This window comes from Gallus gallus, chromosome 12, assembly GCF_016699485.2.
Source record: "Gallus gallus isolate bGalGal1 chromosome 12, bGalGal1.mat.broiler.GRCg7b, whole genome shotgun sequence".
NCBI classification, from domain to species: Eukaryota; Metazoa; Chordata; class Aves; order Galliformes; family Phasianidae; genus Gallus; species Gallus gallus.
The window spans coordinates 18,723,030-18,735,313 of record NC_052543.1 but is presented as its reverse complement, the minus strand read 5'-3'; the positions used below and the strand labels follow the sequence as shown (position 1 = coordinate 18,735,313).

Below are 12,284 nucleotides of genomic sequence, written 5' to 3'. Positions count from 1 at the left end.
CAATTGCAAGACCTGGAGCACGTTTGCATGAGGCTGCAGAGAGCCTGACTGGTGCTGTTGTTTCCAGACCCATCTGCGCCCCTGGAGCTGCAGAGGGATGAGCTCAGTGCTGCCCTGCAGGGCCCCCCGCACCGCTTCCCCAGTGCCCGTGTGTGTGACAGCACCACACAGCCCTCGGGGTGGGGGACAAACCACAGCAGCCTGTGACCATGTGGGATTTTGCATCATTTATTTAAATACCTATATTTATGCATTTACAAATTTTCATAGCTCTGTTTGTAGCTTTTTTTTTTTTTTGCCTTTTTTTTTTTTTTTGTAGACAGTATTGCAGAGAAGTCAGCTTTTGTAAAAGGAGGTCCATGTATAAAACGATGCAATGGAGTGGAGAAAACAAAAGGCTCCTCATACTTTCTAGAATCAGAAACCAAAGAAAGTGACCAAATGGAGGGAGAGAACGGGGTGGGACAAAACAACCTCAGAACGGTGGCTCTCTCGTAAGCATTACATATGTCAGTGCTCAGCTATGGTCCTAACGGGATCAATTGGTGCAGTGCCTGTCTGCAAAAAGCTCTGGCAGGCACAGAGGTCTCTCATGGAAAAGCGAAAGGAAAAGGTCCTACACTGAGGAACACAAAGCCCGGACAGCCTCACGGCGGGGTTGTGTGTCGTGGCACAGAGTGCCTGCAAGAGACTGCGCCGACTCACCAGTAGTGCATACTCATCCCAAACTTCATTTTGCATAAAAAGTTCCCTTTAAGAAATCTCACCATTTAAAAAACCCGGTATCTGAGCTCTCTTAGCCTCAGTACTCTGAAGAAATCACTTGAAAAAATACCTCCTCTTTTTCCCCCTTTGGAAGCTTCAAAATAAGGTTTCGTTCTAACTGATATCGATTTAACAGCTCATGGATTCCCAGCGTCATCCCTGGGAGGAAGAGGCAACAGATATGGCATTGCAAGATATTTACACACATGGTACAAAAATGTCCAAGGGTATGAAAAATCACCAGTAACACAATTTTGCAGCAGCCTCATTTACACCTGTAATTTTATACCATTTATTACATTGTACTAACACACCAGATTCAAAGATGTGCACTCCCTTTAGGACATTCAGGAGTTACAAATATATTGTGATTGCATAATTCATATTGCACAATTGTATAAAAACATAAATACTAGCTATTCTATTCTTTAAATACAAAATACATGTCACGTAGTCAAATATTCTTTTCAAGTGCAATTCAGGTGCTCTCTTTAGTCCTTCCAATAAAAAGGCAATTTTGATAGTTTTGGCACAAGTTTAACCTCCGGCGTGTGCCAACAGTTCTAATTACAATACGTATGCCCCAAACTTTATATAGTAGCAGTCATATACATACAGTATAAAAACAGGGTATTTACAAGATGAACTAAACGTACACGGAAGCAGCCTCAGTGGTTGGATCTGGACTCGGTTAGCATTATTCACGTTGCTGCGAGAGGGAGAAGCGACCCTTCTGACTTATGCTGGTTGCTGTGGGTTCACATTCATGGGAGGAGGGTGTCCTAGGAGACCGATGCGCTGTTTCTGCTTCCTCTGTTCAGTCATCTGGAAAATTAAAAAGTTTGCTCATTAGGCCTGGCCGCTTCCTGTGTGTCAGTGCATGGAGCCAGCCATGGCCACGCTGCTGGTCAGGGCTTCTCTGAAACCCACTTCTACAAGTAATGCTCTCCTGCCCGCTACGCCAAGTGCTAACTGATGGAAAAGGCAGCTCCAGGCCTTGGGAACTCCTCAGGGAGAGCCACGGCTTTGCTTGTGTGAGCGAGCTCTGCTCACAAAGAAACGGCCCTTGAGAGCCTGGTGGCATCCATGAGTTTGTGCAGGAATTGGTGCAGGAACGAGCACAGGTGGCTGCCAGCAGCTTCCCAAGAGGAACACTGGGTAGCTTGGACACGGCTGAGGCAGGAGGGAGGCAGAAGGTGGAAAGAAAGGCTGAGCCTTCACATGAGGCTGGGAGGCGCTGGACAGCTGCAGCTCACATCAGGAGAGAGCAGACATCCCTCCTGACCCCGTCCCTAAAGGCACACCTTGCCATCACAGAGTGATGCTGGGAGTCACAACCACCTGAAAATGGAGCTCTCTGCACCAACCGCCTCAAAGCAGTGTGCCAACACACGGCTGTGCCCTACCCCATGGCACAAACATGTGGCTGCAACTGTGCCCCTGCCACAAAACCACTACGGCCCCATAAAGGCATCTCGTATTCAAGCACGAGAAACTGCACAGAGCATTCTGCTTTACGAGAGTTAACCTTGTCCCTTAATTTGGCATTAAGCTCTGTGATAATGAGCCAGATAATGCTGTTTTTGCAACATCTACATCCACAATCGTGTAATTTTTTCAATTTCCAGTTATTTAATTGCAGACGCTGATGAACAGAATTGATTGTGGGAGTAATCAATTGCAGTATAAAGGAGACAGTAGGTTCACAAACTGCTCATCAGCAACACACACCTGCATGTACCTGCCTAAAAACATGCATTTAGAGGCAGTGGATCCTCCTTCCCCTGCACTGGGGCACTCTGTGTGCCAGGAGCTGGAGCACAGCAAAGGTGGAGTGTGGAGCCCCCCACGGGAACATAAATTGGTCAAACCCAGCCATGCTGGGCAGCTCCAGAAAGGCACTGGCTGCTCCCTGCGCACACTGCTGTGGTCAAGCACCCAGGCAGGCTAGGTGTGCAGTTACACCCAATTCTGCACCAGGGAAAGGACTGAAATACAATAGCATTCCCGAAACCATAGTTAAACATTATTACAGCTGGTGCCTTGCTCGGTGTCTGACCAAAGGGGAGGCAGAACTGTCATTTTTCTGTTACTTTTTAAGAAAGAATGCCACATTCTCACAAGGATAGGTGACACCTCGCATTCTCTGTGACACACTTTTAGAAATGTACTTTCACAACAAGCTCAATGGGGCTTCACAGGCAGACAGGCGTGGGTGCAGGGAAGAGAGGGCCTGTGCACAACTCCACACACACACAAACACACACACACACACACCTTCCCTGCTGGACCCCCTGGAACTTTTCCCTTTCTCAGGTCACCCACCAGTTGGATGTGCAAAGTGGCAACAAGGGCTCCTTTTTAAAGACATCTATTTACGTGAATTAGTTTCAGAGAGTGAATTAAGAGCCATGATTTCGCTCAACTAATAAAGTGATTCAGAGGATACACTTAAGGCACACGTGGGAGGTGATCTGAGACAGCCAGCACGACTTCACCAAGGGCAGATGGTGCCTGACCCATCTGGTGGTCTTCCGTGGTGGAGTGACAGCATCGGTTGACAAAGGAAGAGCAACTGATGTTGTCTACCTGGACTTGTGTGAGGCCTTTGATATGGCCCTGTACCACATTCTTATCTCGGCCCAGAGAGGTTGTGGATATCCCATCCTTGGAGGCATTCAAGGCCAGGCTGGATGGGATCCTGGGCAGTCTGATAATAGAGGTTGGCAACCCCGCCCACAACATGAGGTTTGGAACTAGATGATCTTTAAGGTCCCTTCCAACATAAGCCATTCTATGAATCTATGGAATAGAAACAGAAAAAAAAAAAAAAAAAAAGAAAAAAGTGCAACAAAACAAGATTAATTGATATTTTTCACATTCAGAGCCATATGGCTGCAAGGCAGAACAGTTTGAGCCTCTATCACATTTACCTGGGGAGAGAACCAGAAGCAGAAGTTTGATGGCTGCAGTGACCTCATGCCCAGCCTACAAGACAATGAACTACACACGTTTTGTAGGGGAGCTGTCAGCTACAATGGCATATGATTAAACACCAAAACCCAACCAAGGCTCCCAAAGTTCATCAGAGTCAAGTTGAGCTCTCAGATAATTGTGTGTAATTACGTAGATGCACTCTGCCTAGTTCCAAAGGTTGCTTGTGAGTTGGAGTTAAGTCCAGAAACGAGAGCAGTGCATAGGACCAGGGCACCATGGGCATGCTCAGAACGTGCTGCTCGCAGCGTGCCAGCCTTCACCTGCGTGGCTGTGACTGCTGGGTACAACTCAGGTTTGGGGGACAGAGGTTAAGGGTCTTGGCGACGTCACGGCACTGTCTTGAAAGAAGCCAACATCTATTGCAGCTGCCTTATACTTACTGAGCACTGAAAAGGACTTCTGGATGATTACATCTAATCCCCTGCTGTTGCAGACAATTCTGTCGTAATCTTTTTGCACAGAATTAAAATGATCAAGATTTTAATGGCTCTGCGTGCATTTCTCTCCTTTGTGAAAGCAGGCATGCTGGATTTCAGTTTTTAACTACTGTCTCCAGAAACATAACGAGCTTGAAAAGCAAATGAATGAGAGGTTTGCCCTCTATTTAATTGCAATAAAATAAATACAAATACAAGTTCCCTGAGCTGGTTCCTTCTCCTGGAGACAGTTCCTAATCAGGAGGAGGGACGTACTGGCTTTGTCACATAATTGGAACATCCTGCAACTTAAGCAGGGTGCTCTCAATAACGGTACTTAGGGGAATTCCTAAAAGCTATCACAACATTAATGAAGCTGGTTTCCTCTTTTGCCTTTACAGTCAAATAGCTCTTTAAAAGCTAAATCCTTCATTCTTATTTTCACAAAGACTAAGAAGGGTTTTTCAGTGCTTGGGCAGCCAAGAGCTGCAAGCTTTAGAAATAAATGCGTTCCAATCCAAAGCTGGCTTCAGCCGATGGAAAGACTCCTGTTGTCTGCAGACCACTTTGAGTCAGACCCTTCAACAGGAAGACGTAAGACACATGTTTCAAGATAATTGTTTCCAGGCAAAAGAGCAAAAACGCTACCCGGCAAGTATTAAAGCTCAGACAAAAGAGCAACTGCCTCCATCCTCTGTCCTCAAAACCAACTGGAGCGAGGGGATCCATGGCATAGCATCTGAAAACTAATTACAGCCAAGAGCAGAAAGACTTTCTGCTCTCAACCTGACACTAATCCCCCCCTGTGCTCTGCGGGGTGCCGGGGAGAAGGGCCCAGCTCCATCAGAAGGCAGAGCATGATCGGAAGTCAGCGCCAGCATCGCAGTCAGCGCTGTCTCCCAAAGATAACTTGCTTACACAGAGCGGGTCGAAGCAGAGCGGAGATGGGAAGCAGGCATCAGATTAGTATTGAAGAGAGTTCTGCCAACTATTCTGCACTAGGCAGATCAAATCTGAAAAGGCAACGATCCAAATCTGTTGGCCATTTCTGCCCTGCACAATTCCACCCACTGCCCTGGGATACAATTGTGCGCAAGCCTGCAGTTCATTTCATCCAGTGCAGCTATCTATGTACACTTAGCGAGCGGAACCATCTGGCTCAGGTTATTAATCCGTGACGATAAGCAAGCAGTCACTTTGCTGCCACAGACGGCTTCCACCAGGGCAGGCAGAAACTGTTTGGCCTTTTACTTCCACTTGGGTTGTAACCCATGCAGACATCACGAAAGAAAGCATCGCTGTCAGTGAAGCATCGTGTACAAAGAGTAATAACTGACAGTGCAGTTCATTCACAACTGGTAAGCCTCTGATCAGCTGTTACTTCACCTTCACATTATCTTAAATAATCCTTTGTGAACCTCTCCCAGAAAGAATAATGTTTACCCAAATACACCTTTGAACACTGAAAACCATTGATCTTAATTACACACAGGAAGGAGTTGGCCAAAACTAGAAGTTAACGCAAAGCCTCCAAGCTTTCATTGCACCAACAACTGCTGCACTGAAACACTGCTCTAAGGTCTGTGCAACGTTGGTGTTAACCAGAATCAATGCATGCTGCAATGCAAAATAGCGCTGTGGGCAGTCTGTGCTGTAGATTAAAGCACGACAGTAGCAAACTTTTATCTGCATGAGCAGTGCAGCTCTGACATGAAGGAGACCACTGCACGCTAACTGCTCAGGCTCTTCTCCAGTTTCTCAGTGGGTTTTGAGGTCCGTGCAGCAGCACTGCACTTGTCTCACTATCACACCCTCTGACTCGCAGAATCACATGAAGGTCTCAGGGGTGAAAGCTGTATTAACAGCAAAACTGTAAACAAAGATACAGACATGGGCTCTGTGCACCAGCAAAGGCTGACTGACATCAACGTCAGCTTTGATTTTTCAGTGCAAGTTTTTCCTTCTGGGAGATGTCACCCATTTAGTTTGCGCAGCACTGACAGGCAGGTCAGCTACGGTGCTGGGCTTTGGGAGGGTGGTTTTTTTTTTGCTCAGTGCTTTCCTCAGCACAAATTACTTTAGAAAAACTCTGCACAGGGTTCAGAGAGTCCGTGGAGCTGCAAAAACCCACTTGGTGGAACAGGCTTGCAGGAGCTGAGCTGCCCGTGGGCGTGTGACCGCAGGCTGGCTGCCAGCTCTGCTCTCCCTTACCTGGTCCTTCAGCTCTGACAGCTGCCCAGAGAGGTTGGTCACCAGCTTCATGGTGGACTCCAGCTTCTCCTGCAGGTTCCTCAGCTCGTTCTGCTCTCCGTCCGAGTCGCTGCTGACGAGGGACATGGCTCTCATCCGGGGGAACCAGTCCAGGTTTCGCTCCTGAGAACCAGGCACAAGTTCATAATTAGCTCTTACCACATGAAAACCTGCACCCCAGCGGCTCTGTGCACACGTATCTTTAATGCCACACGGGGACATTCCTCAGATACATAAAGCTCCGCAGCATTTTCATTTGCGTCTTACTGGAAAGTCTGTAAAATCACCCACTGGAGGCAACGAGGCGCTTCAGATGCAGCTACTGAAAATCAAGGCTGCATCTCGTTGGCTTTTCCTTCCCAGCAACTCATCCTCCCCAGCCAGTTCTTTCTCAGCACCACACACAAACACCAGACCATGAAGCAGACTCCATTTAGTGTCTGCATGCACATCCTTCCACGTGAGAAATCCATGGCCATCGTGCACTTTTTCAGGCAGCCTTTGTTGAAGATCTGCTGATAAAGTTGGATTTTGTGATCAAGCAGTTTGGCTGTGCTTCATACTGAAAGAAAACATGCTCTACCTAAGAACACTTTTACAGATGGAATACTTTATTTTAAAAGAAAACAAATGAAAATATCCCTGTTACGACCAGCTGCTTCACTCTAAAGGATGAGACGCATTAAATTCCAGTGCACCGCTGACCATCGAGCCTTCCTTCAGGCCTGCAGCTCTCTGGTACTCCAGGTTTAAGTTACAGCCAGGAACTCAGCGGAGGCCTGAGGTTTTATTAATGTGAACACAGAGGCTCACACATACACTCACGTACACACCCGTGACGTTAAAAATAAAAGCGGGAACGGAATAGAAAGCCACAAGAGAGGAGGAGGGGTGCATCTTGACACCCTGAGTTTTAACACTGGTTTCCTATCTAGTCCGGCTCTCCTCCCACGCTGGAGATGGCTCTCCACGGCTGGAATGGCCGTGCAGGTAGCACAGGGTGAGGGGATGTGTGCGCTCTCTCTGCTGACCCTGCGGCAGCTGGCAGTGCTTTACACGGACCAGACAGACTGGTAGCAGCCCCTGGGATCAGCAGCATCCCAAACCAGAGCTCCATCAGCCACGCTGGTTAATTGCAGCCAAAGTTCACCACTTCCACAGGCCAGGCGTTATGGACCTTCTCAAAACCGTGGCTTGTTCTTATGGCACTGCAAACTTGCTTTGGATTTCTGCTATTATCCCCTGCCTAAACCTCCAAATCAACCTCTCCCCCATCTCCTTGCCCCCCTCCCTCCACGCTCAGTCTTTTCCAGGAACATCCACACTGCTTATATCAGGGCTGCACACCTCTACAGAGAGGCACAGTCACGGCCTTTCTGCAATTCAGATCTCTTGCCAAGAATCATCATCTTAAATTAGTTGCTTCTGATCTGCTCAGAGTTTACTATTGCACAGATTAAAAGGCATAAATGAGGCCCTTTCCCATGCAGTGCAACGCAGGATTCCCACGTGATGCAGAACTGCCAGAACGGCTTTTCTCCTGATCCCTGTTTACAGGGCAGATGGTTTCTGCTAATAAAAGAAAAAAGATATGTATACAGAAAATATGCCTTTATCATGACAAGTGCCAAAATATTTTGGACTTCAGGGAAAGACAGTTCCACAACTAAGATTTAAGAGCAGCAACGGGCAACAGTTCTCTGCGTTCTTCCAGCAGCATAAAGCAGGAGGGGCAGGCGGGCACACACACTGCTTGTGCTCCAGCCCAGCTCCTCTGCCACAGAGTATTTCCCCTCCCTGCCCAGGGAGAATCAACTGAAAAACAACTGTGGTTCCCCTCTCTGCTGAGCGTTTTCAAGGATAGAGCAGATGAGACTACAATGCAATTTACATTCAGCGGTCCGTCCAGCTGCCCAGCTCCACATCCCAAAGCTCCCAGGCTGACACAGGAGCAGAGCCCTGCAGCTCCTGCCCACTCCTCGCTTACTGGGGGAATATTTGGCGTTGACTCACTCCCCCCATCAGGTGAGCTTTCCATGCCCAGGGCACTCTCAAGCACTCACCCATCTGTTCTGCTCGTGGAACACGATGGGAGCAGGACCTGGGGACAGCAGGTTTTACCTACCTGCAGTGCTTTATTAACAAATCTCCTACAACCTTTTCCAACGTCACTCTGCGACACAAGCAAACACCAGGGCTGCTGCAGGGCTGCACCTCCATCACTGCAGGCAGGGCAGGTGGCTGGTGGTGTTGGAGTGAAATCAACCTAGCAAGCCCTACAGCACGGCCAGCTCCTGCAGGGCTCTCAGGGTTTCGCATTTACTGGCTTTCTGAAAGCCCCTGCTCTTCACGTCACCGAGGACGGGAAATCTTGGCTTTCACTTGAAAAAACAACAAAGTGCCTCTCTAGTTCTCATGGCTATGGTGAATGGTGAGAAACAGAAAAGATCCCGTGAAGTCCTCAAGCTGAGAAAGGGGAAGGCTGAAGGAAAGGAGACAAGGGTGATGGCTTCCCTTTGCCCCTTGAGCAGCAAGGGCAGGGTTCACACCTGAGCCCAGACTCGGCACCGCTGCTACATCTGGTCTGCGTGAAGGGGTTGGTGTGGGTTCACAGGGTTTCCTGTGCACAGACAGGGAAAGGGCTGAGGTAAATAAATGCCTATGCATCACTCCAGCCAAGTTACTGGGCTGGACACACCCCTCACTCCCGTTCCTGTTTTGTGCCACTTGTAGGTGCTGCACAAATCCCAAAAGTGCACCTAGGAAACGTACAGCTGCTGCCTGGCAAGAAGCACAGGGATGTCCACCCGGAGAGCTGGGCAGGTGTGCTGTAGGGAGGCACTGCTCCTGCTCCTCCTCCCCATGCACACAGCCCCACATCTCTTCATGCTGCCTTCACGGGAAACCTTCAGCCTGTTCCTACAGCCTGCCCCAGCTCTGCAGAAGGGAGCTCGGAGCCTGGATGCAAGCAGCTTGCTTACACGCAGCGTTCCGTCCGAACAAATGCTTGCACTCTGGCTGTTGAGGGGGTCCTGTGGAATAAATAAATAACGATGCCTTGGGCAGGGCTGGTGGAAATGGAAAGAAGCAGGAATGTGGAAAGGTCACTGCCGGGAGCCCGCGGGGCGCTGTGCAGCAGCCAGCCCGGCTCCCGGCCCCGCACCTCCGGCAGCGCTCGGCACAATTCAGGGCTGAATAAAAGATTTATATCTCGATGATCTAGTTTCTGCTGAACTTGAACCAAACAGCAGGGTGCCTTTAAAGATGCAGCCTGACATCTTTTACTTGAGGTTTGGTAGCCTTTTTGTTTTGCTAAAGGCACCGAGTGAGCCACGAAGCGCGAGCCTCCTCCTTGATCCCTTCTTCCTGCCTGTCGGTCGCGCTGCTGCACGCCTCCCGGCTGCTGGCATCCCGCATACCGATGCAGTTATGCACTGTCTGCTGTGGTCCTCCTACAAGCCGAGGCACCGCGATCCTGGTGTGCACCCAGCTCCCTCTTCCCGTCACAGTCGCAGCTTCCTCTGTTTGAACAGACGAGCTGACTGCAGCCACTGACGGAAGCTGGCTAACCGCAAGGGCTGGGTTTCGGGTTAGCTCTTTTCTAGGTAAAGTTGGAAAAGTCCCTCTTGTAAAGCAAATATCATTAAATCTCAGACACGGGGATGACGCTGACCGGCCTCTTAAAACATCCACGATTGGAAATTTAAATAAAAGAGGAAGCTGCGTTGCATGATGCAGATGCAATTCATTCTGAGAAGTGCCTGCTCTTCCCTGCTTCTGCAGAAGAGTTTATTCTAAGAAGGGTTTCTGAGGCAACCTCCACACGGAACGTGCCAGGAGATGCATTAGCTCTGCTCCCAGGCCGGAGGTGACTGTGCTCGGCTCGGCCTCGCTGCGGCCCCAAGGAAGTCGCCGCTATTCTGGGCCTGCGCTCCGGCAGCAGCGCTGCACCTCTTATTTATAGGGTGCTGAAAGGCTGATTCAGTGCTCATCAAAATATAAATTCCGATAACCTGCCCTCTGCAGAGCGCCTGGCAGGGCACTGCTTAGTCAGGGAAAGCGACAGCAGCGAATTTCTACTTGTCACATGTCATTAGAAGTCACACAGTTAATAAACAGTTTTCTGGAGTGCTTCAAAACTGAAAAGCTTTGTGCTTTTTTCTGTTGTTGTTGTTTGTGGCGAGATGAAACTCCTCTTGGGTCTTTCTTGTGCTTCCTGGAAAAAGCCCCATGCCGGGTTCTCTCTTCTGCAAAGGGCCAACCATCACCTCTTCCACACCAAGGCACGCTTCTCACCTCTCGGTGCTGCCTCCCCCCCTCCGCGCTAAAAATATTTTCAAGTCCCACCCGTGTCTTTAAATTTGCTGTTAATAATGCAAAAAGTATTTCTCCTTTTTTAACATTTAATTTAAATACGGAAGGGGCTTTTGCAGAGGCGCAGAGCAAGGCAGCAGCAGGAGGCCTGGAAGGTGGACACCCTTTCCAAAAGTGGAAGAAGGTCCCATCTGTGTGGGAAATGATCCCACCGTGTGTCCCAGGAGCAGTTCTGCCCAATGACTCACTCCAACGGAACGCTCTGTTTATCACAGGTGAGGTGAGCTCTCCCAGTGCTGCCGAGCGGAACGCGACTGCGGTGCACAGCCCCGGTGGGAGCTCTGCGGGACATCTGCCAGGCTGGGCAGTGCCACCTCTTCCCAGCAGCTCACCGCTGGCTGTTTGGATCTAGATTTTAAGTGAAGTAGGACGTATTACATCACAATCAGCCGGGCAGGACAGAACAATTAAACACACAAAGACTGAGCAAACAGCTGCTGGCGGCACTGACGGCCCACCTACTCTTGCTCAACACGTCCGCTAAGAGCCCGCACAGCCTCCGCAGCTCAGGGTCAAGGCCTCGTCAACACTTCTGGGCTGGAGCAGTGGCAGCAGTGGCTCAGGAGGCGGCCATCTGCTCAGCACATGGGGGCATGGCCATCTCAGCACATGCAGCTCCTCGGGGCTGTCGGTGCTTCTCCCCCTCCCTCTGTCCTGGCCAGGCTCCAGCAGCAAGGACACGGCAGCACTGCACGCATGTGTACCTGCAAGCACTGGGATCCAGCCCTGTTTGAACACATTATGCAAACAAACCATTACACGGAACTGCTCTGAGGTACGTGCTGCTGTTTTTGCCCACCCAGGCCCTTGTTCTGGCACATGGAGTCTTACAGGGCCCAGGCAAAGACTGACAGGCCTGCAGGGACACAAGCTTGGCACTCCCACTGTGTGCTGGGGACACGAGGCCGTGACACAAAGAGGATGCTGAGGGCAAGGGGAAGGAAGGGGGAAAAAACCCCACAACAGGAACAAAGTTTTGCTGGGCACAGTTAGAGAACAGCAAGGCTGACAGCCCTCCCCACGTTGTGCCGAATGGGTGACAAGGGAAGGAGGACAACCATTTCCCCATGGCTTCAGACATGTCACACATTTAATTGCAAGGACCACGCTCCTTTCAGTTACCACCCTCTGCACCTTTGTGCTCTTTGCAGGCGCTGATCTGCTGCAGGGCACGGCCCTGCCCGGGTCACTTATCAGGCAGAACCAAGGCCTTGGCCACGTCAGGTGGAGGCTGACAGCAGGAGCCACTGCTGCTGTACACACAGGTTACACCACCTCGCTGGGACCAGCACGCTTCTGGCCTGCACCTTGCCTCATGCCGAGGGTGGGACGAGGAGCTCAGCTATCAAAACCAAAGCTGCAGACCGTGCCTATGACGCAGTGTTTCCAGCAGCCAAGGGCCTTCTGCCAAGTGCACCTCCTGGCTCTCCTCTGCCCCTGCTATTATTTGCTATTTAACTCTGTAATTATATTAGCTAACCC

At 49.9% G+C, this 12,284-nt stretch overlaps 1 protein-coding gene across 18 annotated transcripts in view; it reads right to left on the bottom strand.

Annotated features, from left to right (window-relative positions):
• Positions 1 to 212: 212 nt before the first annotated feature.
• ITPR1 (inositol 1,4,5-trisphosphate receptor type 1) overlaps positions 213 to 12,284 on the bottom strand; it is a 150,712-nt gene continuing 138,640 nt past the window's right edge. For 17 of the 18 annotated variants that reach the window (XM_040646080.2, XM_040646085.2, XM_040646086.2 and 14 more), the window contains 2 exons: positions 6,390 to 6,551; positions 213 to 1,590 (listed from right to left, as the gene is read on the bottom strand). In XM_040646080.2, coding sequence (XP_040502014.1) covers positions 1,504 to 1,590; positions 6,390 to 6,551 — 249 coding nt within the window. In that variant the 3' untranslated portion in view covers positions 213 to 1,503. The remainder of the gene's footprint in view (positions 1,591 to 6,389; positions 6,552 to 12,284) is intronic. The other variant, NM_001174059.2, reaches the window with a different exon arrangement.